Source organism: Cyprinodon variegatus, unplaced genomic scaffold (genome assembly GCF_000732505.1).
Source record: "Cyprinodon variegatus isolate N-32 unplaced genomic scaffold, C_variegatus-1.0 Scaffold706, whole genome shotgun sequence".
In the NCBI taxonomy this organism is placed as follows: domain Eukaryota; kingdom Metazoa; phylum Chordata; class Actinopteri; order Cyprinodontiformes; family Cyprinodontidae; genus Cyprinodon; species Cyprinodon variegatus.
Window position 1 is genome coordinate 1 of NW_015151159.1, and position 19,601 is coordinate 19,601.

The following is a 19,601-nucleotide window of genomic DNA, read 5'->3' on the forward strand; positions in this document are numbered from 1 at the left end:
CTGAATTCAAGGACTGACAAGAGCCCCCTCAAACGTGATTCCCATTCCAGCATAATTCAATTTCCCACGGTCCCTGAACTGATCTCTTTTATCTCCCCTTCAGACTTTCCAGTTCCGGTTCACCAGTTCTCTGAGTTCCAGATCCAACCTCCGTTCACATTTCTACAAATAAACCTGTAAAACTCTTCTTCGTGTTCTCTGAGTGGTTTCTCTGCATGTGGGTCAGATTCCTTAAACCGATCATGACACTAAGTGATGCAAATGTGCAGAAGAAGTGACATAACAATTCAGATAGCATTTGATACAAGGATGTGCATATCTATTGGCTATTAAGTTGTACAAGTCGAAGCTATTAAAACTCTGTTAAGCACAGTCAACACTGTCTGTTGTAATGTCAGTTATTTTGAGGCACATGTAAGTAGTTTTATTCTGTATAGTGTATATTAAGAAAAAGTTGAACCTGAACTGCAGGATGAGTTTAAAGTTATTAGAATCATAGCAGCAGTCATAACAACTTCTTTGGATGTGTTGTCAATTTTTTGGTTTTGATTTTATAGCTTTCTGCCCTCTAAACCTGTCATATAAAATCTGGCATTTCCTAAAAGTCAAATAAAATCTGGAACGACTATTCTGACTTCCGACTTCTGAAGAAAAGAATCAGACACATCCAATTTAAAACTACATGTGAAATTGACTTTAGTCTGATCTGAATTAATCTGATTTGCAGTTTTCTGCCGATTCATAAAAAGATCAAATATGGGTCACATACGGTGAATAAATTGGATTATTGCCACTTTTGCCTGCAATGTGAATTTGGTTGGTCACTCTTCAGACTCATAGCTCAAATGAAAACTGCTTAATGTAGATCCTTACTCTAAATCAATCTTGATTTATTTTAGCCTACCTATGGTTCCTTCATAATGTTACTACATTTTAATAATTGCAAACAATAACAATACAATTTGAAAAAAAGATAACAGCGCCACTGCTGGATATTGGAAATAATTACAATCATGGTTATTTTGGTCGAAAACAATATGGATGTATGGCGGGGGCTGGCTCATGTAAGTTTAATAATAATCTGTTCTCCTAATTTTGGAGAACCACCCTTGTTGCACATAGAATACATCACTTCTATATACTTATAATGTGTCTTCTCAAGTAGGGCTGCATTTCTAAATCTGAGCATTAGGATGGCTTGATAACCTGTCTCAGCTATTGTTGCACTATTAAGTGAACATGCTCTCTATGGCTTGATTATTAAATATGTTTAACTCACAGTGGAGTGGTGTTCATGTGATCTATCAATATGATCACTCCATCAACTAGGGGCATAGCAGCTGGGACGTCTGGGAGCAGAAAGTTGCTTAGCCCTTCTGCATTACCATGTTTGGAGCCCTCATTGAATTCCAGTGTATATTCATAAGAGGCCAAAATCAACACCCACTCCTGAATTCTGGCCATCGCTGTGTGTGGTTTTCCTTTTATTTCAACTGGGAGGCCCAGTAATGGTTTGGGATTGGTCACAATTTTGCAGTGCTTCGTGGAGTTTCTTCAGGCCAGAGATGATGGCTAGTGCCTCTTTCTTAAGCTTCTGATGAAGACAGTGAACCTACCTTGTAACCAATATGTCTCATTGTGCCAACTGGAAGTTTGTGTGCCTAAAGAGCTTCAACCATATGGTGATATGCTACTCTGCCTTCTCAAAAGCCTGTGTTTTACAGGTCCCTCAGTTCCCCAGAACCCCAACTCTCAAAAGCTTGTTTAGGGTCTATCATAGTAATGTCAGGCAAAAACTTGTGACAGTAATAAACCATGCCCAAGAATGATTTTAGAAATGACTAATTTTATGGTCAAGAAACAGCAAAAATGGCTTGGACATTGTAATTAACTAAATAGATGCCATCATGACTGATTTTGTACCCTAGGTCAGTGATTTTCACCCAGTGTGAAGCAGAACGATGAGAAAAAAAAAAAAAAAAACTTAACCGTCACCAATATATATCTAACCCTAACCTGTACTGAATTAACTAATTAGACCTAAACCTATCACCAAACCCAAGAATAGAACTTTTTATTATGGGGACCAGTTGATTGGTCCCCACAAGTACCTTTAAGTTCCCATAAGTCCCCACAAGTAGCGTTTTCCTAGGAAATTGGTCCCCACAAAGTAACAAATATACACAAGTTCACATACAGACTACCAGGTGTGAGTCATTATCCCCATCAGCCAGCAAATTTCTGAATGAAAACCCCTCTAAACAAATTAAGTGCAGTACGAAAATCATGACTGGTATTGGAAAAATGTTTTCACCATGAGCAGCAGCATTCCCTTGTCAATAATTAAAGCTAATTATATATATAGCTCCAAAAATAAAATCCTTGAAGATTGACAGAAGCATCTGTGGTTGGAATACTTGTTGGTAAAGACTCTCAGTCTAGAATATGTGAACTTGAAACACAGTTAAAGACAAATAAAGACAGCTGGAATTAATTGAAAACTAGTTAAAAATGTTTAATCCTTTATCCCAAGGGCTTTCTCATGTCAAAGTTAGTGAGGGAGACTTTCCTAGCTTTAAAGCTGATTGGAAGGTGCCCTTCTGTAGATGTAAATTTATATCTAGAATACACTACCTTAACCACAGGCTGCTGTCAATAGGTGCGTTCGAGAACAACAGAGCCTCGTCTGGAATGCAGACAAGCGTCCGGCTGTGCTGATGGGTGGCTTTACAAGTCTGTTGTGAAACTAGACTGAGCTGCTTGCCCGCAACTTAAGGAGATGGCTGGCATTGGGTTTGTGTTATGAAACGTATTATATACATAATGAAAAATATATAAAATCAACTTTTCTTTGGAGTTCTGTGTATTGGACTGATGAAGTGGCTCATAGTTGGTTCAGTTACATCTATTAATAACCTGAATTGATGGATTGATTTTATTTAATTTTATTTAATTCTCAAGGCATACAAAAACTCCAACCACTAACAATCACAATGAAATAATAAACAGACATTTTTTTTCAAAAGGATAAAAAAAATCTATCAAGATTGGAGGAAAACTGGGGTTCACTGGTCTGGTGCAATAACACACATTTAAAAGATTCACAAAAAGATACATTTCAACAGAAAGGTATTCCTGGTTTATGTCTTTGGCAGAAATACCATTAGAGGTAATCATTCAGCAAAGAGAGATGATCCTTCACCTCATTATATACATGCTAGACACCTTGATTGAGAAACACTCTCAGGTGTGCAGCAACACAGGTTGGCCCGGCCACCAGCAAAGATCCTCTTTGTAACAGGAAAGCTCACTCACACCAGAAAAATAGTAAAACCCTTAAGATCCTAACATATATTATATTGTTCTCTTGTTTTATAATATCTCAAATATTGTTTTAAGGTTTGGGAAAACACCTATAAAACATGTTTGCAGTCATTGGGTACACAACTGAAAAGAGCAATAAGATATCTCCACAAAGTTGGTTGTTAAGATTATACTAAGTCACTGATCCTAAAGTCTAAATTATTAAAATGTACAGCTCTCATAGCTTTTAAAACATCACAAATAGTTTTTTAAAGATAAAATAAAATTATTATCTAAGAATATTCAAAAACGTATAATTTAAAGGGAAGGAATACCTAAGTTACGATATAAAAAGAACTTTAAGACAAAGAAAATGTGCTTCAGTAAGAGTTAAAATTATAAATATATATAAAATATAAATATAAAGAAATATAAGGAAATTATTTTCTTGAATTATGAGAGCTATGAAACCAAGGTACATTGTTGAACATGTTGGAATTTACAAATACTCAAGGAAACAAATGTAAAAGTATATCCTGTCTGATGTTAAAAAAGAAAAGAGGTGGGACAAAATAAGTGTAAAATTCTACCCACTCCTTTCTGATTATGTACTTTTATGTAAGATAATAATATATACATATTCAGCACTGGTTCCCCCCAGGGCTGTGTTCTTTCTCCTCTGCTCTTCTCCCTGTACACCAACAGCTGCACCTCAAGTCATCAGTCTGTCAAGCTCCTGAAGTTCACGGACGACACCACTCTCATCGGACTGATCTCTAATGGTGAGGAGTGGGAGGCTGACCATCTGGTGACCTGGTGCAGGGAGAACAACCTGGAGCTCAACGCTCTAAAAACAGTGGAGTTGGTTGTGGACTTCAGAAAGAGCGCAGCCCCAGCTACCCCAATCACACTCTGTGACTCCACCATTGACACTGTGGAGTCTTTCCGCTTCCTGGGAACTATCATCTCCCAGGACCTAAAGTGGGAGCTGAACATCGACTCCCTCACCAAAAAAGCCCAGCAGAGGATGTACTTCCTGCGGCAGCTGAAGAAATTCAACCTGCCCAGGACAATGATGGTGCAGTTCTACTCCTCCATCATTCAGTCCATCCTCACTTCCTCCATCACCATCTGGTACGCTGATGCCACCACTAAGGACAAGAGCAGACTGCAGCGTGTCATCCGGTCTGCAGAGAAGGTGATTGACTGCAACCTCCCATCTCTCCAGGAGCTCCACACCTCCAGGACTCTGAGGCGCGCAGAGAAGATTGTGGCTGATCCCTCGCACCCCAGTCACAGATTATTTCAGACACTTCCCTCTGGCAGGAGGCTGCGGTCCATCTGGACCAGAACCTCCCGTCACAAAAACAGTTTTTTTCCCCATCTGCTACCGGCCTTATCAACAAGGCCAAGAGCCGCCCGTGACACTGGACAATGTTTCTCTCCCCATTTCTCTCCCATATATATATATATTCTATCTTATTTTGTTTTTCGTCTGCACCAACAACACCAAGTCAAATTCCTTGAAAGTGCAAACCTACTTGGGAATAAACTTGATTCTGATTTACAGTAACAGTACAGTCTGAAAAGACTGTACTTTTTTTTTTATAACACATTGTCTTTCTTTATGCTTTTTTGAAATAAACAGATAACTAACTAAAAAATAACTAAACGTATCTGCAATACTCCAGAGCACTAGGAGGAGTAAACTATTAACTCACATGAGACCAAGGTGAAGAAAATATGAAGAAAATTTCTTTGAGTTTCTCAGATGTTCCAGCTGCATAGGTGATGGCAATGTTTTTATGTTTAGTCTTTTTCATATCTTGCTTAGTTTTGTTTCTGGGTTTCCTCACTGCTTTAATAAAAGCCCAGATAAAATATCTACAGTTTTGGATAAATTATTTGATCTGACCATCTTCTTTTTTCTTTTAAAACATAAAATATGTGCTCCAGTGAGTGATGAGAATCAAATGGAATGTACGGTTCTGGAGTGACTGTGATTCATTGGAAAGAGTAATCCTCTCATACCCCAAATTGCATAACAATCTTCATATTGGTTTGAATATGTATACATTTGAGAAAGAGGCTGAGTGAATTTTTCTGTAGTATGAAGCATCTGTAGTGGTCAATTTGACTAAAATGGCATTGCATAAATTCACTCCATTTACCATCTGTGTGCATTTGTTTCTTGTTAACCTGAATGTTAAGGCTACTGTTTCTTTCCATGTGCACTGAACTATCCAACAAAAGATAGCTTTTGGTTTTTAGTGATCTATCTGGTGAACTTGATGTTGATGTGTCTTGTGATACCCTCTATTTCAATCACCTGGATTTAGACCAAAGTAGCCTATCTGTCACATATTTGATCCAGTTCCCCAGTGGCATTCCCTTAAAGGAATTCAGGGCTCACTTCCACTTCAACCATGTAGAGATCGGCAACAATCAGTGACACTGGAGATCTAAAAGCAAAGCTATGATTCTGTAGAAGAAAAAAAATTCTTGACATAGATCAAACCTGATCTTTTTGTAGAAATCTGCATCTTAATCAAACATTTATCTAAACGTTTTCCTGGCCTCTAATGTTGGTATACATGTAAAGAGCAAGTGATATCAAACGTTGCTCAAAACCTTTATCAAATGTTGCTTTTCTTCCCTGTGTAATGTGATGTGAGGCAAGAAAATACTGACCATGTGTTTGCTAAAGTTATATGTTGCTGAGGGAATACTGGCACCATAAATTTTGCTTGTGCTGTCTTCCCCAAGATGGTAGAAGCAGGAGAGTGTTTTGGGAAATGTAGAGGTAGGAAATTATTATTTTTTTTTTTTATTCCTCAATAACGTCAAGGAAAACACTGCACACAAAGCATTTTTGGTTAACATTGCTTTAGTTTATGTTTGCAGTCTACAAGAACTCCAACAACTAGATACAGTGTTCTGCATGAAACATCACACAACAACTGGAATAAGGAAATAGAAAAACAATCAATTGAATGCAGTACAAAAAAAAAAAAAGACACAAAAAAAACAATATACTCCTTACATATAATTGATCAGTATCATTGTGTGGTTCTTCAAAATGAAACATGAGCTTCCTGGTAGTTAGGTCTAAATCCCATTTGCCCCTTCCCTCCTCATGTTTAACCCCGACTCTTTGTTTTGCAAATTCACAGTATGGGCTAGAGCATCACAGTTGCTCTTTTGAGGGGGGAAGGGTACGCCCTGCTCCTTTTATAAGACGAATCTTCCTTTGCTTTAACAGTTTTGAACTTCTTGGTGGAAGCTTCACTTATTTTTTTTTCACTCACAGCAAATTATAAAAAATCTAAGTTAGTTACAGAATGCAATTTAATACAGAAATATTTTGAAAAAATGTACATTTAACCCATTATAGGGCAATTTACCATTTTAGATCACTTGCATACCCCTTAGAAATGGAATCTACCCCCCCACCCCCGAAAGTGAAATCTAGAAGCACAAGTTCAATATCATGCTATTCAGCAAAGATACTGCTACATGCCTGAATGATATATTACCTACTGCAAATTAAGTTGGAAGAAAAGTCAAGAAAAAAAGGTAAAAAGCTAATTGTAAAGTTAAAAAGTAAAGTTAATAAGCCTAGTTAACAATTATATTTAGGTTTATAAACTAAAAAAGTGTTTTTCATGAATTTTTTTATAGAAGCACCTTTGTTATTTTTCATATTATATTCAAGCAAGTTAGCGTTTCTTGTTATTACATTGACATTCATTTTTGCCATCAAAATATCCATGTTTTTTTTTTATGTTACAAAGGTAATAAGGTCTTGGATTCCAATAACACTACTGCGTTGTAATTTTGATTTTTAAAGTATATCACTGAGTGCCCTATAAAGGCTTAATCTAACAATTTAGCTTTAATGGAACAAATATGCTTTAAGGTGGTTTGCGTTTATAGATTTGGATACTCAGCTACACAGTGAGTGAGACAAGAAGCCTAGCACTATTAGACTGGGTGCTAAGTGGAAGGTCACGATTCAGGGTAAATCGGCAAAGATCTTGAGCTGCATCAAGAATATGACCAACAATAACAAAGTGCAACAGTAAATACATCTCCCCATAGAAAAAGCAGTACAAGAATAATAATAATAAAAAAAAATGTGAGTGACAAACCCCCAAATAGCAAGCATCATGAGGCCTGAAGGGAGAACAAATAACAAAGGAACACGAGCACAAGAGCAATAAAGTTCTACCACATCAAACAGGAACTATTAAGGAACCTTTTGAAAAGATTCTACCTGAAATGGTGCAACATGAATTAGCTAAATAGAAATTGTGGAAGAAGAAAAAGCAGCACTGACAGATAAAACAACAATCCCAATGGACAGCAACATCAAGAAGTAGGAACATGAGAAGCTTGAGAAATACCAAGGGCTTAGAGAGGAAATGGAGACGTTGAGGAGATTCAAGGCTTAGTGGTCATCAGCGCACTCGGGGCTATGACCCCGAACTCGGGGGAAATGCTGTAACAAATTCCAAGAGAAACCTCCGTCCAAAAATCGTAGTCCTGGGAATAGCGTAGATGCTGTCCAGACACTAAAGCTCCCAGGCCTCTGGTCAATGACCCCAAGCTTTAAGTGGAACTGCCCAGGTGGATAAAGCAAGTTGAACATACTTACATTTCATTTAGATACAGTCTATCCATGGGGCAATCTTATCAGGATTTGATTAATCAAAATGCTTTGCTGGTTAGATAAAAGGGAAATAATCTTCTTAAACACATTGTAAAACACAAATTTTTCAACTGATAAAAAGACAAAAAACGGAAGACGCCCACTCATAGATTTGCCTCCCTAAAACAAAGCACTAAAAAAACTTGGGCATCATGGCAGAATGTTTGAAAAAGCAAAACATTTATTTACATAACTTGTTACTGCTTAGAACCAAGAAAGACACCAGCCCTTAACCAGTACTTAAAGCACTGTAATGATAAAAAAGGAAGCTTCCATGTCTACAACATGGAACTTATGCATGACCAAATTGAGGCAGCTCAGTTTACAGAGCCATACGTGCAATTAAGAAACAGAAATGATAATCAACTAAGATTTATAATTATTTTTTGCCTAATACATAATTCCTTAGCATGAAGTTTTATGGCGTTCCACATGGTGGAGGCAAAGATCGATACTGAATCTTATACAGTTGATTAAAAGTTTTAGGCTGAATAAAATGTCCACAATTAGCTACATTCTGTTTATGTATAATTGTGATATTTAGCATTAATCCAAAAACTTAAATTCTGATATTTCTGAAAAATGTTTTTATCGGGTCTCAAATGTCCATATGACTGTAATCTAGATATTAGGTTATCCAACACTGGTATTTCCTCTTGGCTGACTCTGGAATTATGAGTGGAATGTTAATAGCATAACTGTTTAATAAAACATTTTCTTGACCAATGTAACAGACCGGTAACAGTGAGGGCATACAAGTTAGAGATAAAGAAAAAAAAAAAGAAAAGAACAAGAAGCTCTACACATCAATAAAGGAAACCAGCCGCAAACAGTAGGCAGCCTCAGCAGGAATGTCTCTAGCACTGATTTTGTTAGCATCCAAACGCAGCACTTTCAGCTTGGAGAAGTTTGTCCCATCATATGTGTCACAGAAACTGCTCAAAGAGAACTCTGGAAAGAGACAGAAATATGAGAATATGTTATAAACATGAGCAGTTAAAAAAATTACAACTGTGAAACCCATCCTCTGACAAGTGGTTATTGCTTGAAAATGAAATGTTAGGCTTTTCTTAAAGGCTGTGTCCGGGTTATACATTCCTTTGTTCCAGTCAAACTAGGCAGGCGTATAATTAAAGTTAGTCCTTCAATTGTGAATAGTTTAATTAGGAACAGATGGGTTCACACTTTTTGAATTCACTGCTCATGCAGCTGCTGGCTTATTTAGTGAAGAAATTCCCAGACAAAATTGTTCAAATACAAGAAATTGACTTGCTTTTTTAACATCACTTATCATAGCATCACTTTGATAATAAGTACAGCTGCATTAAATAGACTTAGACAGACTTTATTTGTCATTTTGTACACAGAGTGTATACAAAAAGAAATTTTGTTCAGTACAGCTCTGAAGACATTTTCATTCTTTAAAGTGCAGCCTTGATAAAGGTATGCAGCAGTGATAATGTAAACATACGACTGTATACTTTAATAGTAATAATTAGAACAATAATAATTAATAACAATTACTATTATAATAGTAATAGTACATATTTCTTTACACATATTCATAAAGGTCTGACAATTTTATAACAAATGTTTTAACAAATGCAACAAATAAAAACAAAAAATCAGCTCAAAGCAAACTTGTACCCCTTGCAAAGCTTAAAGCTGACAGTTTAATAGATTCATCTAGTTGATTAAACAAAAAAACTCGAAAGGTGCGAAGCCAACATAGGCCCCATTATGTCTAAGGTATAGGTCCCAGGTTGAGTAAACAATGTTTGTTGAATTCCTAGGGAAAAATGTGTTATAATCACTAGTCATACCCTCCTGTATCACATTGTGCTATGAGGTCGTAGAGGGTTCAGACTCCTTGATCCAAAAAGCAGAATGTCCTTAATGGCATCAAACTTTACAAGGTTATAAAATCGCTTATTGCTTATCTGCTTATTGATTTAATCATAGGATGCGGAAGGCCCAGGAGGATATATTCTGGGTTAAACTGTATGGTAGTATTTGTCTGTTCTGGCTCCTCTCTCGCTACATTAATTTGGATCATTGTTTCCACCTGCATCTATCCTGCCTGCACATACCACATACATATACATATACCACACTCTGTCTGGCTAACTTTGCTAGGTTTTTAAAAGCCTTTAAGTGAGTAAACGTCCAGCATTTCTTGTTCCCTGCCTATCTGCATGTTCTCCATCATGTTTCAGTCTCCTGAAACATCTGGTTCTGCCTCACCCACATCAAATATTCTCCTTGATCCTGATCCCTGGACATTTACTTTCTTTCTGCTTCCCACTACCATCTCCTTTCTATCCCCTGGATCTGTCAGCCTGTATCTGCTGCTCTTAGTTCAACATTTTTTCCTGTGCTGTGTTAAGAAAGACCCTTGGACCTCATCACTTGTTTCTGCTTTTACTGCTTCAACCAAGTTTCTGTTCCCCAACCATAGATTCCTCACAATACCCAATGTTTGTTACCCTGATGGTTTATCCCTGTGTGCTCAGATTGTGGGGTTTCTCCATTAAACTCCCTCATTTAACCAAGTAGACCTTCTCACTGCCTGGCATGATCAAAGCGATGTCATCCTGAGGCCTGTTTCACAGATTTACTCAACCTCTGCATCTGTTTCCGTAGTAACATTCTCCCTAGAGCTAACCTGATTGGGAGAAGGTTTTCCTCAATAAACTTAGTGTCCTCTGTCTCCAAATAATTCAGTAGGTCCATTTGACACCTTAGGTGTTAACGCAATCACAGCAGTCCTTTTGACAAGCATCCAATTAAAGAATAGGTGGCATAAATTCACAGAGAATTAAATATTTAGAGGAAGAGGGCTCTCAGACCACGTAGAGGTGTTCTTTATATTCTGAAAGTTATCTTTATATTTTACCTCACAATCCATCACATACATCCACAACCTTATCCACCCTCATATTAACAGCATTACAAGGACCGTGTGTGAAAACATCATTATAGAAAACATCTGCACAGTCAGAATAAGAATAACTTTAATAATCCCAGAGGGAAAGTATTTTGAAGGGCAGGTCCTACCTGTACAACCTTTTTTTCTTAATCTTCACCTGCTAACAGCTGTGCTTGTCTCCCGTCAGATTGCACCAAAAAATAATTAATTGATCCACTAACATTAAAGCAGTAAAATAGTTTTCCACCACAACGTTATTGTGACAGACTATGGCAATCTGTTTTGATATTTATTAGTTTGTCTGAAAATGTATTCACAATGTATAAATACATTTTCTCCTTGTCAAAATGAACATTGCAAATAAAATGACAGTCTTCATATCTAAAATAAATATTGTGTCAAATGTTTCTTTGTCATTATTTGGACCAGGAAGAAATTCATTTCAGATGTCATAAATACATATTCAGTGTAGCTCATAAAAGTCAAAAAGGGCAATTAAAATGTGTCAACATTTCTAGGTATACAACACTTAATTCTTACAAGTCTAAGTCTGTTTTTTGACATTCTTAAATTCTGTTTATAATTGCAAAAATGAAGTTTAGAAAATCAGTTATTATAATTCAGACTAGGAATGTGATTTTGACCAGGAAAAATCCTATTTAAGTGATCTACAAATGGAACAACAGAGAGCAAACCAGTTTCAATAAATGCCAAAAAAGGCATGCCAGTGGACATCATCTAAATTTAGTTATTAACTCGAGCAGCAACCTTTTCCTATGCCACCTCCCTCTCTTTTGCTGCTGGTGCGCATTTTCTTTCCCTTTTAAACACACTCTCCAATAACTTTTTTTGTAATTCTGCATTATGGAGCTCCATTTACAATGGCTTTCCATAGGGGTTACACCTACTCAGAGTTGATTAAACAAACTAGCAGCAGCTGTTGTGAAACATTTTTTTTTTTAAACCTTAGGTTTGCTTCATTTCAGGGTTAAATATACCGTAGTATAGTGGACATTTTTCGTGAACTTCTGAAAAAACTAGCCCTCTCCTTTAAAAAAAAAAAAATGCACATGCACAACCACGTAACCCGCTCCACGTGCATGCTCTGTTTAGATGTTACTGTTTGCATCACTCCTACAAGCTTACTTTCCAAAAGAAGATTTGCAATTTTTCCACTATTTCAGACTCACCACCAGTAGGTGAAAATGGTTGACTTCTACAAAGCTATCAGCAGCCACTCTGAGGAGAAGATCAAAATTGCTGTAAATGATCAAATGAAGCCCAGCAGATCTGCCTCTGATGTTTTTCATCAGAATAATTCTCTTGCTAGAGTATTAACAATAACAAAAAATAAATAAAAATTAAAATAAAAAAAAAATAATTATAACTTAACTCTCTTTCGTAAATCGCATTACAGCAAATTTCCCTCTATAGATCATAATACTCATTATCAAAGAGCAATCCTTACAAATACAAAATAATATACCATATAAATATTTAATATTTGTAAAAACATATTATAATATATTAATATAAAACTTTGTGTATATCATATTAATATTTATTTGCAAAACATGCAAACATAACTTTGCATGTATCTCATCCAGTTTGAGTTCAGTTTAAATTGTTTTAATCTAAATAAATATGTGTTATCTAATGTAAAGGTGAATTTAGTGGTTCTTTTAAGTGGTTGTGACATGTAAGAGGTTATTGTAATATTATCTCTGACTGTTCTTACATGTGATAAAAATGAGATCAAAGGTGTGTCCTATTCATTCTGACACTAGCTGTCTGAACTGTGGTAGGATTTAGGATGGCTGCCCTCTAGGTACGTCGACCTTGCTGCCAACAGCATCCAGTGAGGACTCCACGTATACAATTGTCTATGGCTTCAAGCTACCTCATATTCAGCTCATGTGAGTTTATGGCCCATTGTTCCAGCTGGCGCGCCTCGTGGCTTGCTCCCCTGTTGTAATCTGAGCTAATCTATTTTGCTCCAGTGCTGCTACATTTTAATACACTCCTGAATTTACTGTAAAACTGAATAAACTACAATGTTTTGATTGTATTCAAGATCTCTGCATCGGTTTTTCACATTTAGCTGCTGCGATTTTTTTAAAAATACGAACAATTGTATTAATACATCCAGCCTAAAATTGAACATTCCTTAAGACTCTTTGAACTGACGCTTGGACACCTATCCTCTTTTATTAGATTGTGCTTATTTTCAGTAGTGTTTAGTGTTTGTATAGTTATTAGACATAATAAAACTGTAATAGAGGTACTGATATTTTAACCCTTAGTAGTCTGTGATAATTTATACAGTGAATGATTTATCATTCAAAGGCAGATCCACCCTCCTTTGGTTAACACTTGAATAAACAAAGACATTTTCTTTTGCTTGATGGTTAATAACTGTTAATAAAAATAGTCTAAATTACTAAATTGGTAAAGACAGTTGGATTTTAAAAGCCAGTTGAGGAAGTCCAACTTTGGACAGAAGACTAAACAATCACAGTGAGTAAGCAGATGACAGGTATAATCATTTAACTTATGATCATAAATTGGTTTTACTAATGATTTGAATGACCTATTAATTAACTATAACTTCCAGTTCTAGTTATTTGATATATTCATCATCTGCTGGTAAAATTGCACAACATCCCTTACTCTAACAATTTGCCCTTTCATGCTCATTGCCCTGATTCCTTGTTTCTGTTCTAAGTTTGCTCTTAATTCTATAATTGAATCATCATATTAATTTTCGACAACCAAGTTCCTGTGTGCAGTTTGATCCTGTTTAAAAAACTCTCAAAGCTTGATTTCATTAACAATATAAACTCTCTCTTGCATAAAGACCAACGTCTATGTGAGCACATAATTGCAAAAGTAATTATGTTGTCAAAATGTATTTCTTCATTTTTATGTTGTTTGTTTTTTTATTTACCTTGCCTTCGGATTTAGACAACTTGTGTATTCTCTAGTTTGCACTTAAAGTTATCAAATAAATCTACTGTCTCACTTTATAAAAAGCAAAACTAATGTGCTAAAAAAAACTAATCAGCTGTTTTTGCTTATCAGCTCTTACTAGCTCAGTCAATTAAATGAAACTAGGCCATTTTGTTTGTAAAACAGAGTTGCAGTACAGTTTGAGATCCAGGGATATTGTTCCATCATCCATCATTTTCTCAATTTGTGGATTTTATTTTTAAATTATGTGTTTTTTAAATGCAAGAAACAATTAAAACTCAACTTTTGTATAAGCTAATTTGTGGCTACAAAGTTCCATAGCAAAATGGGATACATTATCAGGAATACTCATTAAGTTAAGGAAATAAAACTTTAGAAAAACCCCAGTAGGCCGTTAACTGTGCTCCATTTCTTATGCAAAGGTGCTGTGGTTTCTAATCTAATTTTATGCAATAATGCCAGTCATTCTTAGGACATTTGGCAGAGTGTAATGCTTGTAGCAGTTAAAACGTTTTAATTTAATAGTTTCTGAGTTTTAATACTTAACTGCAACTGTGCAGTTGCAGTTATAGTTCCATCTAAATCATTTGGCAAGCTTTGGACATTTTGGTGTTTACTGTACGCTAAGGGAAGTTTACCATTGTGATTTATTATTTACCATCAAAATTCTTTAATGGTTTTATAAAAAAAACGGGTTTGATTGTACAGCGAAGTGCTACAGTTTAACTACACATATCATATAATTTTTATTTCAGTATCCCTACAAACATGGCGGTAAACACATTGTATAACTAAGGAGGCAGTGCTTGTGAACATCTTGCAATCATGATTAATGATCCAGGATCTTTCCACCACCAACATTTGTGAAAAATGAAAGATGAATACAACCATTACAGTAAATTTATTAACAACTAGTGTTGCACCGATACCGATACGAGTATCGGACGGGGCCCCGATACTGCCCTAAAATGGTGGTATCGGTATCGGCAGATACTGCACAGCCAGGTATCGGGTATCAGTATCGGTGCCAAAAAATGGCATCGGCGCAACACTATTAACAACAGCTGAAAATATTCATAGAACTTATCTGGGAATTGTGTTTTTGGTTTTGGTGGAAACTGTCAGCTGTTAGAGCAATTGAATGTACAAAAAGACCCAAATATTACTGTCCACTGCATTGGTTGACTTAAAAGTAGAGTGAAAACAAATACAGGGAGGGGCACAAAATTGCATAAAGTTGGCTTTATTCCACAGTTAGTGTTTTAGATTTGCTTAAAGGGGTCATAGAATGCAAAACGGAGTTTACATCGTCATAGATGAATAACGATGGTTCAGTGGGTGAAATGGACGTACAGAGAAGTTCAAACCCCATCGACACCTCCTTTCTCTGCAAATCTCACAATTCTAAACTTCCACCATAAAACGAGTAATTTCAAACGAAGCAACGATTTGACATCAATTCGGGGATGTTGTCCTATTTGGTTCTGGCCTGTACCTTTGTCACGCCTCGAAATTGGTTTGCTGACTGGAGCGGACCCGGGCTTTCGAACTGAGCCATCAGCTCCCGGGTTGGACCGAACCTGATCCAGTGATGGTATGCTTGCCTTAGCGTGATTCCCCCCGTGCTTCCCCCCGCCTGCCGGCTCGGTTGTGCTGCACTGTAGTCAACCAAAATCCCGGACGACTTTGGAATTCCCCCCGGACATTTTTTTAGGTGTGAAAGGTAGGACATGTCTGGGATAAAGGGGACGTCTGATCACCCTACCATATCAGAAATCTCAATGTTTCAGTGAGTGCTTGTTGCTATGATGCGCCTTTGCTCAGCAGCTTTGCTTGTTGTAAACCAACCAATCAGCGCACAGCTCATCTAAATATTCATGAGCATACCATAAAAAGAAGAAAACCTGTCGTTTCATTCTAGGGCTTTGAACCAGGCTTATATTAGAGCTCATAGAACAGCAAATATGCCATTTTGAGCCCAACCAATGTTACACACCCTATTCAGAGACTTTAAGGACCAGCACCAAATGCCCTATATAATCATTCTATGACCCCCTTTAAGTATGTTTTATTCGAAAGTACAGTGATCAAAAGCTCAGCTTACGACCAAACCTTTCAGTATGTGGAGCATGCTGCTTACTGTTGGACTGAACTTTAAAGTATTATGGAGGATTTATTTTAAAAGACCCACCCTCTCTACTATAAAAATAATGCACATGCACAACCCTGTACCCTGAGAGCAAACGACGTTGCGAGATCATGCACAAGCCCATTTCTTCTTGTGCACGCTCTGTTTAAAAGTTGCTGTTCTCATGGCTCATACAAGTTTACTATGTCTGAACATCCGCCCTGACACCTAAATCCCTCAATCACTATATAGAGCGGGGATTATATAGTGAACTTTATAGTGAACTCAGTTAACTGAACGTTTGGGCAGATGATCACGTAACTCCTCCTCCACTGCAAGGTGACTACTCCATCTTTGTTATTAGTCGCCGCTCTCGGGTAAAGACAGCCTATGGTGATAGCGGGCCGCTGTGACAGCAAATCCCATAATGCTTTATGAGGAGATTCCTCCGTGCAAAGCATTCCAGGATATATCTGCCTCTTCTGAGGCCTTTCTTTTCATCACATACGTAATTCGTAGACAGTTTTTCTCTTATGACCCTTGGCCATTTTCAAAGAACCTCTGTGAGAAAGGTGAGCTTTAATGAATGTCTGAAACTGTAGCTCACCATGGATATACACCTGAATGTGTGCAAAAAGATAGCAAACGGAATGAACATGTAGTACGGCTTTACGTAAATATATCATCCACAATGATTGACAATTAGCAGGACCACTTATTTAGATGATCCACCTGGAAATAAAAGATTGTCCTCTATACCTTTAAAATTCCTGTTTTATCTATGGTGCAGTGTTAGTTTATGGATTCTAATCATGTTTTTCTAATTGTTGATCTTAGTTCCTGTTTTGTTTCACTAGTCTGTTATTATTTGCGGGCAGTCTTCTAGGGAGAGACGATCATTACCTTGTTAGCAGTTAATGTTAAGGACCAGAGCTGTTTCAAACATGAATGGAATGCTTTCCAGGGATGCTTGGATGGAATAAAAACGAGGCAAGTTTTCCTTTTAATCTTTTTTAAACCATCTCTCTTAGCATTTTGTTTATGCCTTGACTAATGGTCTGGTCACATATGAGGTGATTATCGTTTCCACTATAGGTTTGGAGCACTTCTATATCCAGAGGTAGTTTGCAGCTTTTTTTAACTTGCAACTGTTTTTGTTGCTTGCAGCATTTTTCCATTGCATGGATTTGTGATTTAACATAATTTATCTATTTTCAGTGGGTATTATGTTTGCAGGGCATTTCCACCTTGCTTCTCTGTATTTCAGTTATCACTGCTTTTTTAGTTTACTTCATTTTTTTTTCATGCATCTATATTTACGTTAGTTTACTTCTAACTCGAGTGTTTGCTAGTTCAGGTTTTGTGTTTGCTCATCTCATTTTTTTTATTTAGTAGTGTCACATTTGTGTTTACACACAAAGCAAACATGATCTTAAGGAAATTAAATATGGGAAAGAAATTAATAAATAAATACATAAGTAAAAAACAACTAACAGAGCTAAATCATTAGTGAAAAACTCAACGTTAATGTCAACTTATGCCACATTTGATCTTAAGAGTGCATAAATCCATGCAGCATTTAGCATTTGTGTATTTTGTTTACCAATTGCTGGCTATATAATTGACTAATTGTATACTGTTTGTTCTTGATTAAAACAGATGTGGCCCTGCACTCTGAAGTAGTGCTGCAACAATAAGGATTTGTGAAATGACTTCATCGTCCTTATCACTACAAATGCTGTAAGAAAAGTGACCTGTTAGCATGACTTGTGTTAACAAAGGCTTTTTGAGGGCATGATAAACATTTTACCGAGATGATGAAATCAGGTGTAAACCATTATGTCCTGTTTCAGTGATTGAAAATGAAAATTGTATTATTCTAGGCATAAAAGCAATAGAGTATTCAAAACAATAAAATATTCAAAATTCTCCTTTTAAACCTTAGTTGTATTTTGTTTTCCTTTAGGTTCCATATAAGTGTACGTACCTTTGATCTTATTGGCATGTAGATACAGGTTTTCCAGGTTCCTATTGACATTAGGGATCTGTTCCAGTTTGTTGAAGGACAAGTCAAGCTCAACGAGTGTGCTTGTGTTGAAGACACTGGAGGGAAGTCCTTTGTTTGTCAGAATGTTGTGAGCTAAGCGGACAAACTGCAGGTTAGGATACATAGTAAGAAAACCAGCTGGCACACTCTCTATCTTATTAAACTCCAAGTAGAGCTGTTGCAGGCTCTCAGGAAGGCTGTCGGGGATTTTCCTTAGCTTGTTTTTCCCGATATCCAGCATAATAAGAGATTTTAGATCCTTAAACCCACCCTCTAACTCTTCTATGACATTAGCCTGTAGTTGAAGGGTGGTGAGGTTAGACATCCGATCAAATGATTTAGAGGAAACTTTTGCAATTTTGTTGTGGGAAAGTTGCAGTCTAGATATAGAACTTGGAAGGTTACGAGGCACCCGGGTCAGCTCATTGTGATCCAGATATAGTCGATCCAGGTTTTCCAGCTTGACAAACACACTGTCGCTGAGTTTTTCTGAGCTGAGCTTGTTGTGTGATAAAATCACCCACATCAGGTTTGTAGCATTGTCAAACACGCCATGTTGAATGCCTGTGATTTGGTTACGCTGCAGGTATACATACTTTATATGTGACGGAACGTAGGGAACGTGCTGCAGGTTGCGGCTGTGACAGTACATAGCTGTGGGATAGGTTGTTGGGCAGTCACACTCCAAGGGGCAATCTGCAGCCTCCGAATACCAGCCTGCATTCTGCCTCCGGCCTCGTAGCTGAGACAGCCACTGGAAGGGGCTGTAGCTCTGGCTGATGGTCACATCCACTATTCCCATTAAAAGGAAGAGCACCAATGTCCTCATGATCACTTAAGGAAAGATACAAAAAAATGGATGTTTTAAAGATGAAGGCAGTCAGTTTATGTTCTTAATACAGATCTCCTACTGCTAAAATCAAACTTAACTGATGCGGTACCTACCAGTTTCTTGATGTCTCCTGCCAATCTCCCCTCTCTTGTATTTCAGTCTGACTGAGTAGAATATGTTGCCTACTGAGGATAAATAGCTCCACCAACCCTCTCTGCAGCTGTGGCCCCATCCATCCTGTTTCATTAGTGCATATGCCTTTTTTTCACTTTGATGTAACTTACACAACAACCTATTACCTGCAGCAATCTAAATATCAGTGCCATCTGCGGAATAGCAAAGACATCTGCTTTTTAACATGTCTTTCATCCATTACACAGACATTCCCTGTCATTAGCATGACTCTTCGTACTCTGGTTTGCTATCTACTGTTGTGTCATTGAAGTTTTGGAGAAGTTTGAGCCCTAAGGAATTGAGAGTTTTATCAACCACAATCAAAGCGTTAATCATAAGTGTGGTAAGTATATAATTTTGAGTCCTATCCCCAAGTCTCTTCATGCCTTTTCACACTTTAAATGGAATGCATGCGTCAATAAGGTATGCTTAACCTGGCTATTTGTCCAAGAACATCCTCCTTACATTTTTCTTTTACAGGCTTCTACGTCTGCTTGTGCCCTTTAC

At 37.1% G+C, this 19,601-nt stretch overlaps 1 protein-coding gene across 1 annotated transcript; it reads right to left on the minus strand.

The window, feature by feature from the left end:
* Window positions 1–7,086: 7,086 nt before the first annotated feature.
* LOC107097549 (fibromodulin-like) lies at window positions 7,087–19,166 on the minus strand. The gene is made up of 3 exons (XM_015394724.1): window positions 19,034–19,166; window positions 18,029–18,922; window positions 7,087–8,965 (listed from the first exon to the last, which is right to left on the minus strand). The coding sequence occupies exons 1-3, from the start codon at window positions 19,164–19,166 to the stop codon at window positions 8,814–8,816; spliced, it is 1,179 nt and encodes a 392-aa protein (XP_015250210.1). The 3' UTR covers window positions 7,087–8,813.
* Window positions 19,167–19,601: the final 435 nt, after the last annotated feature.

Excerpts from the sequence above, each read along its gene's own strand:
- LOC107097549 (XM_015394724.1), bottom strand. The coding sequence starts at position 19,166 with ATGAAACAGGATGGATGGGGCCACAGCTGCAGAGAGGGTTGGTGGAGC. Across the intron at positions 18,923-19,033 it reads CAGGAGACATCAAGAAACTG|TGATCATGAGGACATTGGTG; the intron begins GTAGGTACCGCA and ends TCTTTCCTTAAG. Across the intron at positions 8,966-18,028 it reads ACATGCCAATAAGATCAAAG|AGTTCTCTTTGAGCAGTTTC; the intron begins GTACGTACACTT and ends GTCTCTTTCCAG.